General features: G+C 41.1%; 1 protein-coding gene across 3 annotated transcripts in view; it reads right to left on the minus strand.

Annotated features, from left to right (window-relative positions):
* Window positions 1-19,903, minus strand: part of LOC133516448 (pikachurin) — a 230,271-nt gene that overhangs the window by 103,321 nt on the left and 107,047 nt on the right. For 2 of the 3 annotated variants that reach the window (XM_061849398.1, XM_061849397.1), the window contains 2 exons: window positions 1,146-1,262; window positions 39-385 (listed from right to left, as the gene is read on the minus strand). In XM_061849398.1, coding sequence (XP_061705382.1) covers window positions 39-385; window positions 1,146-1,262 — 464 coding nt within the window. Of the gene's footprint in view, window positions 1-38; window positions 386-963; window positions 1,037-1,145; window positions 1,263-19,903 lie in introns of those variants that run through there. The other variant, XM_061849400.1, reaches the window with a different exon arrangement.

Genomic DNA, 19,903 nt, shown 5'->3' on the forward strand with positions numbered 1-19,903 from the left:
TATGTATAATTTACTAATTCTATAAATAAGTCACTCACTTTTTGCTCCAAACTCGGCCCTTGCGTCGTCACACTCTGACTCGCCTCCAACAACCCATTCTTAATATTCTCATCAGCAATGATCGTCAAATCATTCCTACTAACCCCATCTTCAATCAAGCTTTTTAATCCATCAACTTCTTTTGACCTTTCTGCTGTATACTTATTACTTCTTCTCGTATCTTCTACAGGCTGCGTTGTTCTATCAATAGGTCTTAGTGTAGGCTTTACTCTATTTGTAATGGACGGGGCAACTTCTAGCTCGGCAGAGAATGACACATCTTTTTGGTAGAGGACATCTTCTTCAGTGTCTAATGAGGTTTCTGAAGGTTTTGTTGAGTTCAACTCTGAAATAGAAACAAAATGATAAAAAATGTAGTTTTTGATCAGTTAATTTAGATTAGGGAATAAATAAATAAAAATGCTATTTATTAAGGTATAAACCCATTACATACCAATTTAAAAATTATAGTTATAGTTACAATTATTATTAATTAATATATACCTTTTACACTAAACTAAGCTAAGGTTAAAAAGGCGTTAGTGAAACCTTACTCCTACAATAGCATGTTTCGTGCACAGTCTTAACAATGCTGTTCGCCGATTCGCTCACTCTCCCGACAAACGACCAATGCCTTTTACGCATTATAGCGTAAAAGTGATCTACTCTGTTCTCGGTGAACATACCAGACGCACTACATCGCCACGGTAGCCGTAGCATTGCACGAAACGCGTTGTTGTATTAAAGACGAATAATTGGAATTTTTACTTTGAAGATCAGGAGCTCTTTCGATCCTACTGGAAGAAAAAGTTATATATGGCCGAGTACATCTCACAGAGGCAGTCGTAGCTGTTCACGGGCAGCACAAAGCCGTCTTCGAACGTGCCGTCACTCTCTCTAGCACCAAGGCTGAGTACAACTCACCGAGGCAGCCGTAGCTGTTCACGGGCAACACGAAGCCAACTGTACTCGAATGTGCCATCGCTCTCTTTCGCACCGAGTGTGAGTACTACTCACAGAGGCAGCCGTACCTGTTCATGGGCAGCAGGAAGCCGTACTCGGACCTGGCGTCACTCTCTCTAGTACCGAGGCTGAGTATAACTCACCGAGGCAGCCGTAGCCGTCCACGTGGAGCACGAAGCCGGGCGCGCAGCCGCACTCGAACGTGCCGTCGTGGAGCTCGCGGCAGAGCTGCTCGCACGGGCTGCCCGCGCCGCACCGGCCTAGAACAAACATTTATACTCGTAATTAAGCATCACAGACTACACAGGCACCGCATTATGAAGCGTTTCCAAAAAAGCACAAGATCACCACACATCATCAGGCACACAAATATATGCCCTTACCAGAATTTGAACTTGGAGTTTAAGCAGGGTCACTATCGACTAGGCTAGGATGCAGTTTTTATAGTTTAAAATACCCCCAGGTGAACCCGTACACGACTAAGCTTATTTTTTAAACCTCCAACGCAAAACGTAATATATTTGTCTGTCTCTCTGTGGCATCGTAGCTCTCCGACAATGGACCGATTTCGATGCGGTTTTTAGGGTTCTGAACTAAAAAGGTACAAAAGGAAGCCTTATTGTGTGACTCTGTCCGTCTGTTCGCCTGTCACATTGCTAAATATCTCGAAAACTAGGTACTTAAGCTATTGATTTGAAATTTCGCAGATCGCGATCCAGCAGTTTGAAGAGTATGAGCTCTTTTCCAAAATTATGTAAGGCACTTTTAACATAAAATGGATTTTTTGGCATATAGCGTTGGGGGTTTGTAACTTTTTTAATTAACGTAAATATTTAAATAACACGAGTAGGTACCGGACGTAAATGCGGGCGCAATTTAATGGAGCGATCGAGCATCTAATTCCGTAATAAGTTGTGACCCCGATTGTCGATGTGCTCCGTCTAGTAGTTGAGGTGGTCTATGTTAAATTGTCAAGCATAGATAAAACACAATTAATGATTCTAACAAGACTAATGGGGGGCCCCATTATTAACTGATTAACAGTCCGTCGGTCGGTATCGGCCTATCAGTTGTTCGGAACTAGCGACTTTTTGTCCTAATTGACAGGCCGATATACTGTCCGGCGAACTGTTAATCAGTAGGCCCCTGTACTCCCAGGATGTAAAGGCATTCCAGGCATTAAAAGGATAGGCCACGGCAGCTCCGAAATCGCTTTTTCATACAAACGTCATCATCATTTTCCTCCCTGGATATTAACATTAATGAAAATATTTTGACACAATTTGATGTACGAGAGCTATGCCCCTTCGTTTGATTTTTTTGTCAGTTTTAGAAAGGGACATTATTAAAAAATATTTTGACGCAATATACTGTATATCAAACACAGCTAGTGTTTGAGCCTTTCCTGTTAGTGTTTCATTCATTCGCATTTTCTCAAAGCTTAGCTGGAAGAGATCCCTTTTAGGGATAGATTCGCCTTTGTACATAACATTTTTTTTTGTTTATGTGCAATAAAGTGACATACATACATACAGCTATAGTTGGTGTCAACCACGATGACGTGCAGTATTTGTCAAATTTAAAAATTGTATGCTATCTGTTTTTCGCTCCTAATTTTTACACAAAAAAAATCGAAAATATCAAACATAGGGGCATAGCTATGGTTGATATACATCAAATACGTAAAATCATATTCCGTAATGTCAATATCTATAGAGGAAAATGGGGACTACGTTTGTATGGAGAAGCGGCTGAAGTGTATCCTTTTAATAATAAGCTAAATTAATAAATTACAACATTCGGCCACTTGAACCACTTCATCCAACGATATTATTTAATTTGGACAATATCTCGAATATTGTCAGAGATGAATATAATCTGGTAGCTCTTGTAAATTCCAAGCTTTGAACTAATACAATGGGGGTTTTAAGTGGCTACGATGGGTTCTAGAAGATATTCCGGCAAACCTTTCTTTACACCGGGCACCGATGTTGTGTCCCTGAATCTAATTGAATTGCTATCAAAATCAATCGAGGTTCAATACATTCTTTCGTTCAAGTATTCAATTGTGTAGGTACAGCAAAACCATTTAAATGAATAAAAGCGAACAATAAAAAATAACGTAACATCTTCTGTACCACTTTTCCTTTTTCAACGTATGTCATTATCTCAAAAGAGCTGAAAATGTTGAAGAAACAACTTTGTAACGGCGTCAAGTTCAGTACTGTTCAAGAATTACGGGCAGACTTTAGTACGTTAGGGATAAAGGTGAATTTAGAGTGTCGTTGAGTTGACACGCGGTAAGGTGTGGTGGCAGATAAATTGTTCAGCGTGTAGTTAGGGCGAGTCGCTTACGTAAGTTGAGATCAATGAGAACGTGCCTTTTTATTTATTTACTGCGTAGGAATGGAGCTTAGTGTTGGACGGAAAGCTAGCCCTGGAAAATGGTATATAATATGAATATAATTGTGTCCCGCGGCTGGGCATAGGGCACCCCTGACTTCTCGCTCTAGTCACGGCTTTGTGTATGCTTCTGCCAGTCGACACAAAATGAGTCCAGAGTGTCAATCGCTTGCGCTACGACAACGATACGATTTGTGTTTCGCTATCACTACTAGTGTGACCTCAGAGTGCGACAGTGCTAGTTGCGTTTCGTATATATTGGCTACGCACCCAGGTCGTCTCGCCATCTTCTTTTTGGCCTCCGTCTGCCTCGGGTGATCTATGGTGCCCATTCGATTACTATTTTGGCTCACGGTATCTCCGGATGCATCCGACAGACGTGTCCCACGTAATCCCAATTGAGCTTGGCGGCCTTGACACCCACATCTGCGATATAAATATTGGAGCTTCTTCCATGCGATCGGTTCTACCACGGTTCTACGGACTCCGAGTATGCTATGCTCCATTGGTCGCTAGCAAATCTTGAAGTAGGGACTTTTGGGCTTCTGTTAATGACCAAGTTTGGGCGTCTTTGGTTAAGGTAGGCAGGATACATAATTATATCGACATTTTTGCGCTTTTGTGTCAGTGGAAGGTTGCCCTTTATGCCTTACATGGATCAGAAGCTCTTCCAGGCGTTTAGATGCAGACTGGTAGGCCAGTAATTTGGCCTGAAAGCCTTTCAAGTTTCGATGCTTTCATTATCATGTACCTACTTTTTTCCAGATCTAGCTCTTAGTCCATATTGAAATGCAGTGTTATTTACCAGCTGTATGTCATCGGTTCTGTATTTGAATCACTTTAATCAGAGGTAGCGGGTCGAAACGGGATGAAACAAATTGCATCACGGCTTGCATGTTGCGTTCACTGGGGCGAACTTCAAAGGCACATAAAAACATTCACGAGCGTCGATGGTTTCACATCCTATAACAGTTTTACCTGGTACCACTGACCTCTTTTTGTGTTAGTTGATGACTTTGTAACCTCTGATGCAAAAAAGGGGTATTGAGCTTGACCTCATAACTTGGGTTTGGATTATCCCAGATAATCAAGATTCTCGGGATATCTTCAGATATTACATGCGCGTTGTCACCCCCACGGCGTCGACAACGCGCATGTAATATCTGGTGTTGCAGCTGTCCATAGTCTACGGTGACTGCTTACCAATAGGTGGGCCGTATGCTTGTTTGCCATCCACGTGGTATATAAAAAAACCCTTTAAATTAGGGGATCGAAGATTGTCATAAGCAACTTAAAAAAAGAAGTGAACCACCAAAACCATTTTCATGTAAAAATGTTATCAAGACGAAACCATAAAGCTCACACTGTCAAAGAGTTATCAGATTGTAATTTGAATGTTGTGACGTGTAAAATTATTATTTTATAAATAAATAAATTGAATTGAATTGAATTCTACACCTTAATAGTCAAAATATGTAGCACGTCTGTCCGGCCCAGCTGTTCTCTTCTAGAAGTTCTACAGGTCACATTTCTCAACCGATCTCCGTAAAATTATATGATCAGGTTCGATATTTTTGCAGACGGTTCAGTATTCAGTTTTTTTTTTTCAAAATGGCGAAAAGACACATTCGGTTTTGATCTACACGCGATGTTTACAGCTACATTAATATTATATTATATGATCATGTAAAATGTCACATCTTTTCGACCCGCTTATAGCATTTGATTGTAATAGCCGTTAAAAGCGCTCGGCTCGCGCCAGCGCCAGCTCCTAATAGAATCAACGCGCTCGCTGGCCCGCATTCTCACGGGTGGGTAGCCCCGTGTGGCGCGTTACGGTATCAATATGCCGTACATTTATCTGCTATATCTTTCACAAAGAATAAAAACAAATTATAAACGGACATCTAGGGAGCGACTCGGACTCGCCCACTGAGGGCTCAGTACCGATTTAACTTTTTTTAATCGTTTTCAGGTTTTTCTGTATACTTGTAATATAAGACGATAAAATTACTTGCCAAATAATTTTTGATGCCCTAGATAGTGTCGTATCTTTTTACGTTAACTTGGAAGTTTAATTTTTTCACTGCTTCAAGGGACTTTAGATCAGTACCCCTAGTGTAAATAAATTCGATTTTGAAACGTGACGTACGCGTTTGCGTTTAGTCTCATTTTGTATGGGTTTTTGAACAGCGCGCCAAGCGGGACGTTTTGGAAAGTCAAAAATCTCATACAAAATGACACTTAACGCAAACGCGTACGTCACGTTTCGCTGTCGAAAATATTTACACTAGGGGTACTGAGTATTATGGTTATAATTTCAACTTGATACCTCCACGCGTTCCCGAGATAAAGGGTCTTGACAGACAGATAAACAGACAGGCGACCGGACGGATGGACAATAAAGTGATTATGATAAGGTTTCCGCTTTTTCCTTTTAAGGTACGGAACCCTAAAAAAATAATTGACCAAGCATTAGCGAAGGTCTCCATTTCAGCTTGGACAAAAATACTTTCGTATGTCCGGATGTTCTCCTGTACAGGTCTCAATTTTCAACGGATTCTCGTGAAATTTTGTGAGCAGTTTTGATAATTATATAGATTTTTTTGTCGGTGGCGTAGCCAATGCATCTAATCAGTTTGAGGCTATGCTCGCGGGGTCTATCAGCTCACAGAGCCACTAGTAATAATAAAATAAGGTTTGTAAAAAACATACACACACTTTTATCGCCGACTGTACTTTTATTTCAGAGTCAGAACTATTCTAATGACCCTAAACTCTATTGCGTTGTTTTATCACAGAGTTTCTATGGCACTAAGACCGCCATTTGTATTTTATGTATTGTACATACAATGAAGGTTAAATAAATAAATATTAGGTACCTGGTGCTGTGCTATGTGGCTTTTGAGGTAATAGCTAATAGTTGAAAAATTGGACCAAAGACTGGTAAATCCTGATTCAGAGATTGTAAAAAGTACACTGCCTGGCCAAGTTCATATAATTGTGGAATATTTCGTTTGTTTAACGCTATCCCTCCTGTCCCCAGTTACCCCACTTGATGGTATACTTAACGTTTTTTTATGGGTCATTTTTTTTTACATTGTCTTGTTTCTGACCACTCTGTCAGACTTACAGCGCGGCTTACGTGGGCGATGACTCGCGAATGCGACGCGACGCGGCGCGGCGCGGCGCGGCGGCCCAACGGCATTCGGAGATCGCCCACGTAGGACACTTCCATAGGTATCAAAGGATTGAATTCACCCGCGCCGCGCCGCGCCGCTTCGCATTCGCGAATTATTCGCTCAGGTAAGACACTGCCTTATATTATTGTCTTTTATCAAAATACAAAAAAGTTAATGATATTGGATGATACATAACTGTAGATCACTTGAGGAAAATTAAAAACTAAATGTTACCCCATACAAAAAGCTCAACACTCTGTCACATTCTTTGGGAACAAAAAAAAGACAACGAAAATAATTTTGACCTTTCTTTCTATAAAATTTTACGCTGGGTTCTCAAACTTTTTTGGCCGACGTACTATGACACATTTTAAGATAAGATAAAGATAATTTATTTTCCAAGTAGGCATATTACAATGCGCCTATAAACGTCAAATAGAGCTACGTCGGCTCTTTTCGACCAACAAAATTATTTGTACTGAGCTACGTGTTGTCTAATTCTCACTAATCCATCTGACCCATTGAGATATATCTAAGGACGGGCCTTACAGGCACTAAGAATGGTGCTAGTTCAGTGGTGTCACTCACAAATTCGAGCCAATCGTGCAGTGCAACGGCAACGCCGCAAGGCGATTGGTTGATGAGTTCGCATCACGCGCGCCTATATATTATACCTATAATCTGAACTTTGTGCATTTTTGTGATCTTTCTTAAGAATTATCACAAATTATCAGAGGGATCCCACCACCATATAAGAAAAAATGCAACAGTTATACCAGTTCTATTAGCGTGTAGATAGACACGAGTAATCAAGTGTACAAACTATCGCTTTATTACTGTCACGGTTGACAGTTGACGAGGTAATCGCGATGAGATATACGATCTGTCAACATGTCTGCGTTTCTATTACTCTGTCACGTGGCGCCATCTTACTGCAAATTAATTGCCATTTCTTTCGGAGGTGGCCAACCTTCAGGTGTTTGACACGTAACGTAAAAGGTCTAATGGCCCGATTCGAACTTTAAGATAAGTACGTCAAGATAAAGATACGATATGGATTGGATTGGTTATGTCAATGTCAAAAGTGACGTTTAGGTTTGACGAAAGTTTGTGTAAATAGTAGATTGTTCACGTAATGATTATATGCTCTTTGGATTGTTCACCCAAATTAAACACTACTTTTCAATTCGAATACGAGGAAAGGAAGTTAAAATACACCTGTTTTTTTTTAAACATGATTAAGTAAGTGCTAACAGTTTAACCTCTTGTTTCGGTAGGATTATCTCTCGCCATCAATTGTTTTTCTACCCACTTAGTAATTATTGTTTTGTTCACGTATTGTTATTTTTAATGAGGGTCATTCGTTTATTTGTATATTATGAGTTTGTGGTTCCTGGCGTTAGCGGAGCGACTTGACATTGACAGCTGTCTAATATTTTTTTTTATTTTTTTTCTCTAAGTTACCGTTCTGTTCTCGCGGTCCGTTTCACGTTGTGTAAATTTACTAATTGCTAAGCTATGTTTCCACTGTCTTAATGCTACTTAAGTTTTAATCTGTCTTATCTGTAATGTTTTCCTTTTAATTTTGTATTTCTTGTTATTTTAAGTGCGTGAACTGCTGGTGGATAGCGGGTCTGGCGTAACCTCATTGGTTTGTGCCAGCTATAATTTATTTATTTTAGTGTATAGTACATATTTATAATTTTATCTTCCTTATAATTTAGGTATTTTTTATATTATATTTTATGACATCGGTAAGCGAAAGCGATTTATCTTCGGACCACTTTACATCTTTCTCATCAGATAATGACGATAGTAGTTTTTATAGTCTCCCACCCCCTCTCCGAGACGTTCTTAATAACCAATTAACAGATGTCCCTAAAAATTTGAATATCATACATATTAATGCGCAAAGCATTCCCGGTCATTATAACGACTTTTTAACTACCTTCGATCTCTCCGGAATTCATGCTATCCTTGTCTCGGAATCCTGGTTTAAACCTTGTTTGCCTTCAACCTCCTATTCTTTGCCGGGATTTCATTTAATTCGTAATGATCGCATTGGTAAAGGTGGTGGTGGCGTTGCCATCTACCTTCGGTCTCATATTCCGTATTCTATCATCACCGCCTCAACCTCTTGCATAAACGCCGCTGAATTCCTTTTCATCGAATTAAATATTTCTCACGCTAAAATCCTTCTTGGAGTTTTTTACTCACCCTCTCTACATGTTGATTATTTCTCTTCTTTTGAAAAGGTACTCGAAGATCTCATTCCGTCTTATGATCATCATGTTATCATGGGAGATTTTAACACTTGTCTTTTAAAAAATGATTTCCGTTCAAGGTCATTGAAATCTCTCGTGGAAGCTTGTAACCTTGCTATTTTACCGTCCAATGCCACACACCACTTTCCAAACTGTACTTCTTCACTTCTTGACCTTACTCTTGTCTCGTCTCCTTCTCTTGTTGCGAAGTACAGTCAACACTCTGCTTTAGCCTTTTCTTATCACGACCTACTTTTCCTTTCCTACAAAATTCGTCCCCCAAAACCCAAACCAAAAATTGTCCTCCAGCGCAATTTTAGTCGGCTTGATACCGTTAAGCTTCGTGAAGATGCCTGTGAAATTGATTGGGGCGTGATCGCTGATGCTAGCTCTGTAGATGACAAAGTGGCGATTTTTAATTCCCTCCTCATTCAACTTTACGATACTCATGCTCCAATTCGACCTGTAAAAATTAAACATCTGCCAGCTCCCTGGCTGTCCGATGAAATTAGGGCTTTAATCGCAAAGAAGAATTTAGCTAAGTGTAAGTTTAAATTGAAACCCACGGACAGGAACAAAGCCAAATACCACGGTTTACGTAATCGCTGTAGTACGGTGTGCCGTGACGCACAGCGGCACCATATTCATGAGTCAGTGGTAAAGGGTGAGCCAGCTAAAATCTGGAAATTTCTCAAGTCCTATGGAGTTGGTAAATCTAGCAGTACTTCAGTTCCTAATGATTTTGATATCGACCTCCTAAATTTGCACTTTTCTTCGCCTGCTCTCTTTAGCGGTCCAGTTAAGGCTGAAACTCTTACTCGTCTTTCTTCTTCTCCAACACCAGGATTTCCTCCCTTTTCTTTTACGCCGGTCACTGATAGCGATGTCGAGAAGAATATCCGGAACATCTCCTCGAATGCCGTTGGTGTCGACTGTGTGGGCCGTAACATGATCATTCCGCTTCTTGACCTTCTTGTCCCTATAATTACCAGCATCTTTAACTCTTCCATTTCTTCTTCTTCTTTCCCTAACATTTGGAAAGATGCTGATGTAATTCCCATTCCTAAAAAATCTAATCCGTCTTCTTTCCCTGACTTTAGGCCTATTTCTATCTTGCCATTTCTTTCCAAAGTCTTAGAGCGTCTAGTGCACTATCAACTTACTTCGTTTTTAAATAGAAACTCTCTCCTTAATCCATTTCAGTCTGGTTTCAGATCTGGTTGCAGTACGGTCTCCGCTCTAGTTAAAATTACTGACGACATCCGTTCAGGAATGGATAACGGGAAGCTAACGATACTGACATTGCTTGATTTCACCAACGCATTTAATACTGTAGACTTCGATATACTATTAGGGGTGCTAAGTACTCTCAATATATCTCCTGCGGCGTGTGGGTGGTTTCGCAGTTACTTGGAAGGTCGTCGGCAACGTATTAAAATAGATGACGTTCGTTCAACGTGGTGCAACACGCTAGCTGGCGTCCCGCAGGGTGGCGTGTTGTCTCCCCTTCTCTTTTCTATTTTTATTAATTCCATTTCTCTTAACCTCCTTTCTTCTTATCATTTGTATGCCGACGATCTCCAAATTTATTCTCAGTGCCCAATTGCCGATCTACCTTCTCTGATCCTTACCACCAATTCTGATTTAGAACGCATTTTATACTGGAGTTCTTGCTATGGAATTAGAGTTAATCCTACGAAGACCCAAACTATTATTATTGGTAGCCCTAAGAACATAGCTAAGGTGAACTTTGAGAGTCTGCCCCCTATATTATTCGATGGGGTTCATATCCCGTACTCGTCCCAAGTAAAGAATTTGGGCGTGATTATGGATCGTACTCTTTCTTGGGGTCCGCAACTTAATGAAGTTGGTCGTAAAATTTTTGCCGCTGTGGGATCTCTTAGGCGTCTCCGCAACTTTCTACCACTTTCAACTAAAACTGCGTTGGCTCAATCGCTTCTTCTTCCTATTTTAGACTATGCCGACATCTCTTATCTCGATCTTTCCGAAGAGCAATTGAATAAGGTCGGACGGCTTCAAAATGTGTGCATTCGCTTCATTTTTGGGCTACGGAAATTTGATCATGTCTCCACATTCCGGTCACAGCTCAGGTGGTTACCGATCCGTTTCCGACGTAATACTCATATTCTGTCTCTACTCTATAGCACTCTATTTATTCCCAATACTCCTGAATACCTTAAAAAGCGGTTTAGTTTTCTTACGTCTGTCAGGTGTTCTCAGAATCTCCTTCTTGCTCCTCCTCGTTCGTCTACTAAATTCTACCTCAAATCCTTTACTTTCCAGTCTGTAAGGATGTGGAATGCTTTGCCCATTGACATAAGACGTGCTCAATCCCTACCCATTTTTAAAACACGTCTAAAAGAACACTATTTATCTCTCTCTTAGTCATGCTCCTTACACTCATATCTTTTTCTTACCTGGTCATTATTTTTCTCTTGCTTGATTACTCATTATGTATTTATGTATTTTGTGTAGGTATATGTAGTGTATTATTGTTGCCTATATAATATATGTAGTTTATGTAGTTTATTTCTCATTGTTTGTAGTTTCTATTTACTTATTTTATAAACTTTACACTTATGTGGTTTTGCACTGCCCAATAACTAGGGAATGCTAACCGGTTAACCGGTTAACCGGTTACCCGGTAATTTGACCAATATTACAGTCGGTAAAATACCGGTAATTTCCAGCCGTAACCGGGAATTTACCGAACGTTGTATAGGCAAATAAAAATGTAACAACCTGTTGAATTAGCCCATCTGTGTCTTCGTACTTACAAAAAAAAACAATTACTACGGTTTACGATTACGAAGAGACACTTAAAATACTTACTTTTCTGCATCTTATGATCTCGTCGGAGTAGGAACTAGGAAGCAATGTTTTGTGACAAATGAGTGGTCGCTAATCCCTCGCCCTTTCCCTTCTCGCCACACCTACCCGATCCGCCTTACTATGTTCAGTGTCCTTTGTTTTAGTCTGTAGTGTCAGACAAGTGTGGAATGCGAAAGAACATTTTCTACCGCTGGTTACTTATGTTCAAGATATCGTTCACGAATGTCTAAGCAACGTTCTATATTTTATATATAATTAACAGAATGATCTGATGATGACATGTTCCTGATTCCAACTCCTATCTTAAGAGCCCGGTAACGATTTTAGAGCAAAAAATTTAAATTGAAAGATTTAGTCGTTGTAATTGGACACCTTTTGTTACGTAATATCTAAATAACAAGTATTGGTTTCTATTAGCACGTTTTTTCATCTTGCCTTTTAATAATGAGGTCGCAAGCGTGCGTCCCCGGTAATAAGTGACGAGAAGGGATAGTTTTTAAAAATTCATATAAATTATGGTAGTAAATTATACAAAATGATGTATAAGAACAGTTTCAGCAAATGTTGTAGATTGTTTAAGTATCAAAATTACGTTGAAATTAAGTCAATTTTTAGAGAAATGCTCACTTGTTTTGAAGTAATTTCTGGAGAAAATTGATTTCGTCTAACTTTCATTTACACTACTTAAAATTTATAGTAACAAAAATGTATTTTATTAAAGTTGAAGTACAGGATATGTGTAATACAAAATTACCATTTTTAGCAGTCCAAACTTAACGAAATTTACAAATAAGATCGACAAAATCACTGCTTTTCGCGCGTTTACCTAAACGTCCATCAGAAAAAAAATCATTACTAATTAAGTGAGTCTGTTTAAAAAAAAAATATAATGAAAGATAACAAGACGTGCTAATAGAAACTAGTACTTGTTATTTTTAATAGTTAACAAAAGGTGTACAATTTCATGCGCTTAATCTATCAATTTGACATTTTTGCGACTAAAATCGATAACGGCCTATTAAAGTGCAATTTTAAAATAACTAGTGTTAAAATGATATGAAACTAATCTTGCTGTTAAATATTTTTTTTTCTTATATTTACTAGATTTTAATGAATGTTGATTACGGTTTTAGTTACTTTAATAACAATATTATATTGATAGATGTGTAAATGCAAACGTGTATGACATTTAAATGACGACTGTCACTTTTTTGTTACCCTTTGATTACTGCGATTTTTAAAGAATTAAAAAAGTTTAATGTTGCTTATTTAATGTACAAGATCATTTCGCTTTGAAATGATACATGTTTGATTTTTTATTTAATATGATTAGTAAATATATCTTGTTTAATGTTTATAGTTTATTTTCATTATTTTGTTTTGTCGATGTTTCTATAACGTGCTGTTGATTACTTTTAAAGGTTACTGACGAAAATAAGGACACAATCAATAATAATGCAAAATCAATGTTTTTTATTTCATAAACGTATAACCGGTAATTTACCGGTTAACCGGTTAGTCGGACCTCGCGTCGGTAAATTACCGGTAATGAAAAACGCCCGGTTATTGCATTCCCTACCAATAACTTTATTTCTAGCCACTGAATCGCTATCTGAAGGTTGTCTGGAAGAGATCGCTTTTTAGCGATAAGTCCGCCTGTTGTTACCTACTTACTTATGTCCTTTTTTTTTTTGTTTGTAACATGTATGTTTCTTTGTAGTGCACAATAAAGTATTTTATTATTATCATCCTTTATTTCTCTTCCTTCTTAGGTTACGTTTTTTACAATATGGATATAAAAGTAAAATATAAAAATACATCAAAAAATACTATATAAAACACATATAAACACATTGCAAAAAACTTAACCTAGTGTGCCGCCAGCAGCGGGGCAGGGCCCAAGCTGCCGGTGGTCAGGGCTGCAGAGAGAGGAACCGCCGCACTATCCGCGCCGTGTCCAAGATCACCGCCTTCTGCATCTGACCCTTGATCCAACCACCTAGCGAGAGTCTCTCAAGGTGTTGGTCGAGACTCTTCGCTATGAGACCGTTCGCTGAAACGACTATTGGGACAATGATCGTCGAATCAACATCCCACATGGCGGTTATCTCATGAGCCAAGTCTAGGTATTTGCTGGACTTGTCCTTCTCGGCTTTCACGAGATTCTCATCATGGGGGATGGTGATATCGACGAGCACGGCCCGGCGTTGCGATCGATCTATTATCACGATGTCAGGCTTATTGGCTACAATAGTCCTGTCAGTGATAATAGATCGATCCCAATAGAGCGTGGCACGACTATTTTCGAGAACTGGCGCAGGTGAGTACTTGTAGTACGGTACTTCGCGGTCCACAAGGCGGTATAGAAGAGCAAGCTGCTGGTGAATAATTCTGGCTACGAGATTATGTCTGTGTAAGTACTCGCCGTTAGCAAGATGAGAACAACCGGAAATGATATGCCTGAGTGACTCTCCGGGACGGCGGCATGCCCGACAAATGTCGACCGTACCGTCCTTCAGGATATATTTCCGATAGTTGTTCGTCATCATAACTTCGTCCGCAATTGCACAGACAAAACCCTCGGTTTCTCCGAAGAGGTCCCCGAATCGTAACCAGTTCACCGACGCGAGCAGGTCCACGTCAGGTCCCGTGAGGGCCTTGTAGAACCGCCCGTGTAGCACCTTACTCTCCCATGCCGCCTTGCGATCCGCAGTACTTAGTACCACAGGTTTGCGCCAGTTCTCGTTTGCCAAGGAGAGCGGCGTAAGGTTCCTGTCTACTGCCACCACGTCACGATGCATCCCACACTCGTTGTTAAGGAAATAATTCCTGAGATTGCACACCTCGCGGTTGTGGAGATCTTTGGCGTTTAGGAAGCCTCGACCTCCACACTTCCGTGGGATGTACAATCTCATAACAGACGAGCGTGGGTGTAGCATACGGTATGTGGTGAGCTGTAGTCGGACCCTCCGATCCAGGGCGTCCAGCTCGGTCTGAGTCCACCTTAGTATGCCAAAGGAGTATGTGAGTAGGGGCATTACCCAGGCGTTGAAGGCGCGCACTTTGTTGCCTCCTGACAAAAGACTGTTAAGGACTTTTGTGAGCCGACTGAAAAAGCGCTCCTTCACCGACTGTCTAATACCCTCGTCCTCAATACCCAACGACTGTGACATACCAAGGTATTTGTAGGTTTCTGATTCAGAGATAGATCTGAAAGACATTGTCTCAGAAAGTTGTAAATTTGTTGAATTTACAACCTTCCCCCGCTGTACATGCATAACCGCACATTTATCGACACCAAACTCCATGTTGATGGCACTACTGAAGACTTCGGTGGTTTTCAGTAGCTCCAACAAATCTTGGCTATTTGGTGCAAATAATTTGAGGTCATCCATGTAAAGAAGGTGAGAAATTACTTCACCCTCTCTCCGAAGCCGGCAACCTAGTCCCAAATCCTTCAGCAGGGTGCTGAGGGGATTCAGAGCTAGGCAGAACCACAGAGGACTCAGACTATCACCCTGGAATATTCCTCGCTCAATCCTTATAAAATCCTGCGGGCCAGGGCGGTCATCCTCGCCTCCTGGTTGACGAAGGACTGTGGTCCACTGCCTCATACACGCGCTTAGAAAGGCTCTCAAAGCTGTATTAACTTTATACAGCTCTAAGACCCTCCCCAGCCATGAGTGAGGCACCGAATCATAGGCCTTCTTATAGTCAATCCAAGCGGCGGAAAAGGCCCCCCTGTTCCGTCGGATTTGTTGGCAAATAGTCATGTCTATGAGGAGGAGCTCTTTAGTACCACGGGACCCAACCCTACATCCATTTTGAGCAGTGGCCAAAATGTTATTAGCGACAATATGCGCGTTGATTTTTGATCTCAAAATGGATGTAAGGAGCTTGTAAAGTGTAGGCAAGCACGTGATGGGTCTGTAGTTCTTCGCTTCCGTGGTACTACCGGACTTATAGAGCAGGAAGGTGACACCAGTTGTTAAGGAAGGTGGGAGAGAACCAAGCTCGAGGGCTTGTTGAAATTGTGCTGCCAAGCGCGAGTGCGAGCATCGAAACCATTTTAGCCAGAAGTTGTGCAATCCATCCGGCCCAGGGCTTTTCCAATTCTGGGCCGTGCGGATGGCACAACTTACGTCATCGGGGCTGATGGTGACTGCCCCCATAGGTTCGATGGACTCGCACTCACGCTCGACAACACTCATCCAACTCCCCTCGGTGTGTTCGACAGGCACCGACCAGATGCTACGCCAGAAGTCAGTCATGGCAGTAGCATCCGGCGGCTGCGTGTCGGACGCACGAGGGTTGGTTTCCTCCCACTTCCGGTACACCTTCCTTTGGTCACTCTGAAAAAGACGATTCTGCTGGAATCGATCCACACGCTCTCTGTAGCGGCGAATACGGTTTGCCCATGCATAGACTTTCTGCTTTAGAAAGTCGATGCGCTCCGTGACATTGGCCATGTATTCGCGGGGCCTGATATTCGTCCCCGCGAACGCCTGGTTCACAAAGCGCATTACTCGAGGGCGATTGTTGCCCTCCCTGAAGCAGATCAGCTTTGCAATGAGAGTCCTAAACGAGCTGATACGACGCTCGATCCGCGCTTGCCATGCAGGGACACCTCCGACGGTCCTAGGTGCACGTTCAGCGTCCGGATTTATTATTTTATTAACTTGACTCGAGCAACACGGCACGCCGCGATGGCTCCGCAGTACATGATCGAGTGCGTATCATCTAAATCTTTACTAGTCCGTATGTATGGCTCTAGTAAAGCGTTTAGGGCTCCCACTAGCGCTAGATTGCGTCTATTCATAGGCAAACGTGGTAATCGTGGCCTAGAATTGGTTGTGGCGCGATACTGCGTAATCGCCTCTTCCAAAGTCCTCCTCAGTTGCTCATTAACAGGTATACTCACGCTCTGACTCGCAACGTCCCCCTCGTCGGTACTGAAATCAGCCGGCGGTGCCCCCGGTGCCAGGTCGGGTGCGGGCACCGGATCCGGCGACGTGGCAGGCAGATTCCGCACCGAGGTGGAGGCCGTGCGAGCAGAGAGAGCCTCCTGGCGAAGCCGATCAAGTGTCGCGTCATCCAACCGCTTTAGCCGTTGAATGACGCGCACCTGATCCGATAATCGCTGCTCCGACACGATGATGGTGGGTTCAAGAGCCTGAAACAGAGGCAGTATTCTTGAACGATACGCGGATAGTTTTGTTCCCCCCTCTGTAGCCCCATAGTACGCTCGCATGACGTTCTCGTTTATAGATGGAGTCCATTTCATGCGGCGCACTGCACCACCGGCAGCGGGAACCTTGGGCGGGGCAGGATGTCCCGCAGGCCCCAAGCGTGCCGGCAGCGGTCGCCTTCCTCGTCGCGCTGGTGGTGGTGGTGGCGAGGGCGACGGCCCGCGCTCGTCACTGCTCGACTCGCTGCTGTTCGCGTCAGGCGCAGTAGCGTATTCGTCGCCTGACGACGAATGCGAGGAGCTGGACGACGCGGGCGGGGGTGGTGGTCGTGCGCTTTGTTGTGCCGCTTTCGTACGCGATCTTGTTATCATTGTCACTATTTTGAATATTCACATCGCCGTTTGACAGTTTACGTAATCCGTGTATTTAGCACTATGATCTTGGGAACACATGTTGGATGTTAGGTATATGTAATTTCAAAAGGGTAAAAATACACAAAAACTGTTTCCAAAAGTAAAAACGGCGATAAAAATACTAAAAAGTTAAATAAAATAGTGATTTTTTCCATTGACGCGTGCGTCAGTGTCAGCGGTTTTTTTTTTTTTTTTTTTTTATTTATTATTATTATTATTATTATTATTAAGTATAATTTTTGAGGGTACTTTCAATGAACCATTTAGGTAATAATATCGTTATTTATGGAATCGGGAATTAAATATTGGAATGGAAATTGTATAACAAATCCATTTAAATCCAAATTTCAGTTGCTTATGAAAAAGGTTTTTGTTTTTATATTTTTATTAAATGACATTTCTGAAACGCAAATCCGGTGGATCCAAATATAAAACAAAACTTAATAGGGGAGAATACCACGTGAACGTAAATACGAAAATAGTATACGTTTTTCCACTTCTAAATATTTTCCATTCTCCATGATTTTTTAGTATGTTACTGACACAATGAAAAACTATGTTTATATGTTTTCGTTTTTTTTTTTCAATTTTTGCAACACATTTTTTTTAAGCATAACCTATTAAACCTAGAATATATTATACTGAAGCGATCAAAATCAAAGTGATTTGTTAAAATTTAGATAGTGAAAAACGTTTTCTCCCGGTATGAAATTTCATAGAAAAAGTACCGTTATTTCGCTAGGATCGCAAAGCTATTCTTCCCTCTTAACTCAATCAATGGCATTTAAAAAAGCAAACACATGGTACAAGACGCATGCCTTGACGCATAATATCATGTTATTAAAGGTTAGATTTGACAAATCTGCGCGTCATCATGGATGACACGAACTATAATGAGATGAGCACCAGCGGTTCCCAAACTTTATAAAAAAAATTGTTTATTTCAGACGAAATCTATATAGTATTAATAATAATTACATAACACTTAAACTATGTTAGTGTGTACAGACCAAATAAATAATAAATAACAATAATAATAATTTTAGTTTAAATATATATCTGCCACCCTCTGGAACACCCGGTACTTGCGCATGCGTTCGCACCCAGTGTCCCAGAATGGGGCAGTCCTTCTTCTCACTTATGACCCTCAGGATACCTATTATAGATACCTGTTAAAAATTTAAATTGCAATGAATTATTATAAAAATATAGGTACATTAAAATGATTAAAATTGTGACGGTAGGAGCTAATATTTAATGCACCAGACACAACTGATTTCACTTATAAATCGCTAAAGTTAGTAGGCATTCTCCACAAATACATATCAACCAAGAATAAAAAAAAGCCACCGATTGACCGATAAAAATGAGTTCCAGCCAAGCGCAAAGCATACTTGTGGCGAACACTGGCGCAAGCAATGAACCAATAAGCAAACCTCGCCAATGGAGCGGCTAGGGACGGGCCGACAATTTGCGGCTTTTTCTCTACGCCTTTTAAAACCCTTCCCGAACGCGATATGGCGACCGAAAGAGTTTTTTGAGTGTATGCTTCATTCAATTATTCACCCACATACGTTTTTAGTATGTGGGTGAATAATTGAATGAGGTTTTGATAAGTTTGACTGATTTGGGTTATTTCCATTAGCTTTCGCTAAGATTTTGGCATCATTGGTACAGCGCCAGGCGTGAACATGCATGTTTCTTCATCGAGAGTGTAAAAAATGTAGATATATACAAAACCTGTTTTTATCTTCATAAAGGGGACATCCATCAATTACGTCAATAGTTTAGAGGAGGGGACGAGTCAAGAAAATGTGACATTTTGTGACAAGGAGGAGGGGGGTAGTTACCGTAGCCAAGCTGTGAAAAATACTTTTCTAGGATGCCTTTTATCAAAAGATTATGTTTGAAATTGAATATAATAAGTACTTGAATCAGCGATACTAAGCGCCACTTGCACCATCCCACTAAGCCGGGGTTAACCGGTTAAACCGTTAACCCAGAGTGAAATTGTACAGGTAACCATGGTAACACCAGGTTTAACTGGTTAACCCCGAGTTAGTGGGATGGTACAAGTAGCCATAAGAATTATTTTAAAGGTTTATAAAGTTAGGCAAATTGTTGAATGTAAATTACAATACATACATATATAACGCTGCATACAAAGCACAGTTACAAAAAGTTAAGGGCACCGCGCACTCAGTATCTTGGGCATTTCGCCTCACCAGGTGCCCGTCCCTAGATCGCCCCCAACCCATATGGGGGTAGGGGGGAAGTCTGTAAAGTAGGGACTTCTGGCTCTGGAGCCGAGTTAAGTGCCTGGCTTACCTTCTGCAACGCTAAGTCGATGATGTTCTTAGTTTGATGTACGACACTTTAGCATAGTGAATTGGGAGAAGTATGCCAATTACAGATCATGCACATTAATTTTATCTTAGTTGGTGCGTATACATACGGTGACTTGTTCATTTTGATGTTGATTAAGTGACATTGGCACGTACAGTGTGGTAGATAGAGTAAACGAACGCATCGTGAGCCATGACATGGAATGTAAGACTTAGGGAATGGGGAGCAAGCAGAGATCTTTTTTTTTTTGA

The sequence above is a fragment of the Cydia pomonella genome, chromosome 3, assembly GCF_033807575.1.
Source record: "Cydia pomonella isolate Wapato2018A chromosome 3, ilCydPomo1, whole genome shotgun sequence".
Taxonomy (NCBI): Eukaryota; Metazoa; Arthropoda; class Insecta; order Lepidoptera; family Tortricidae; genus Cydia; species Cydia pomonella.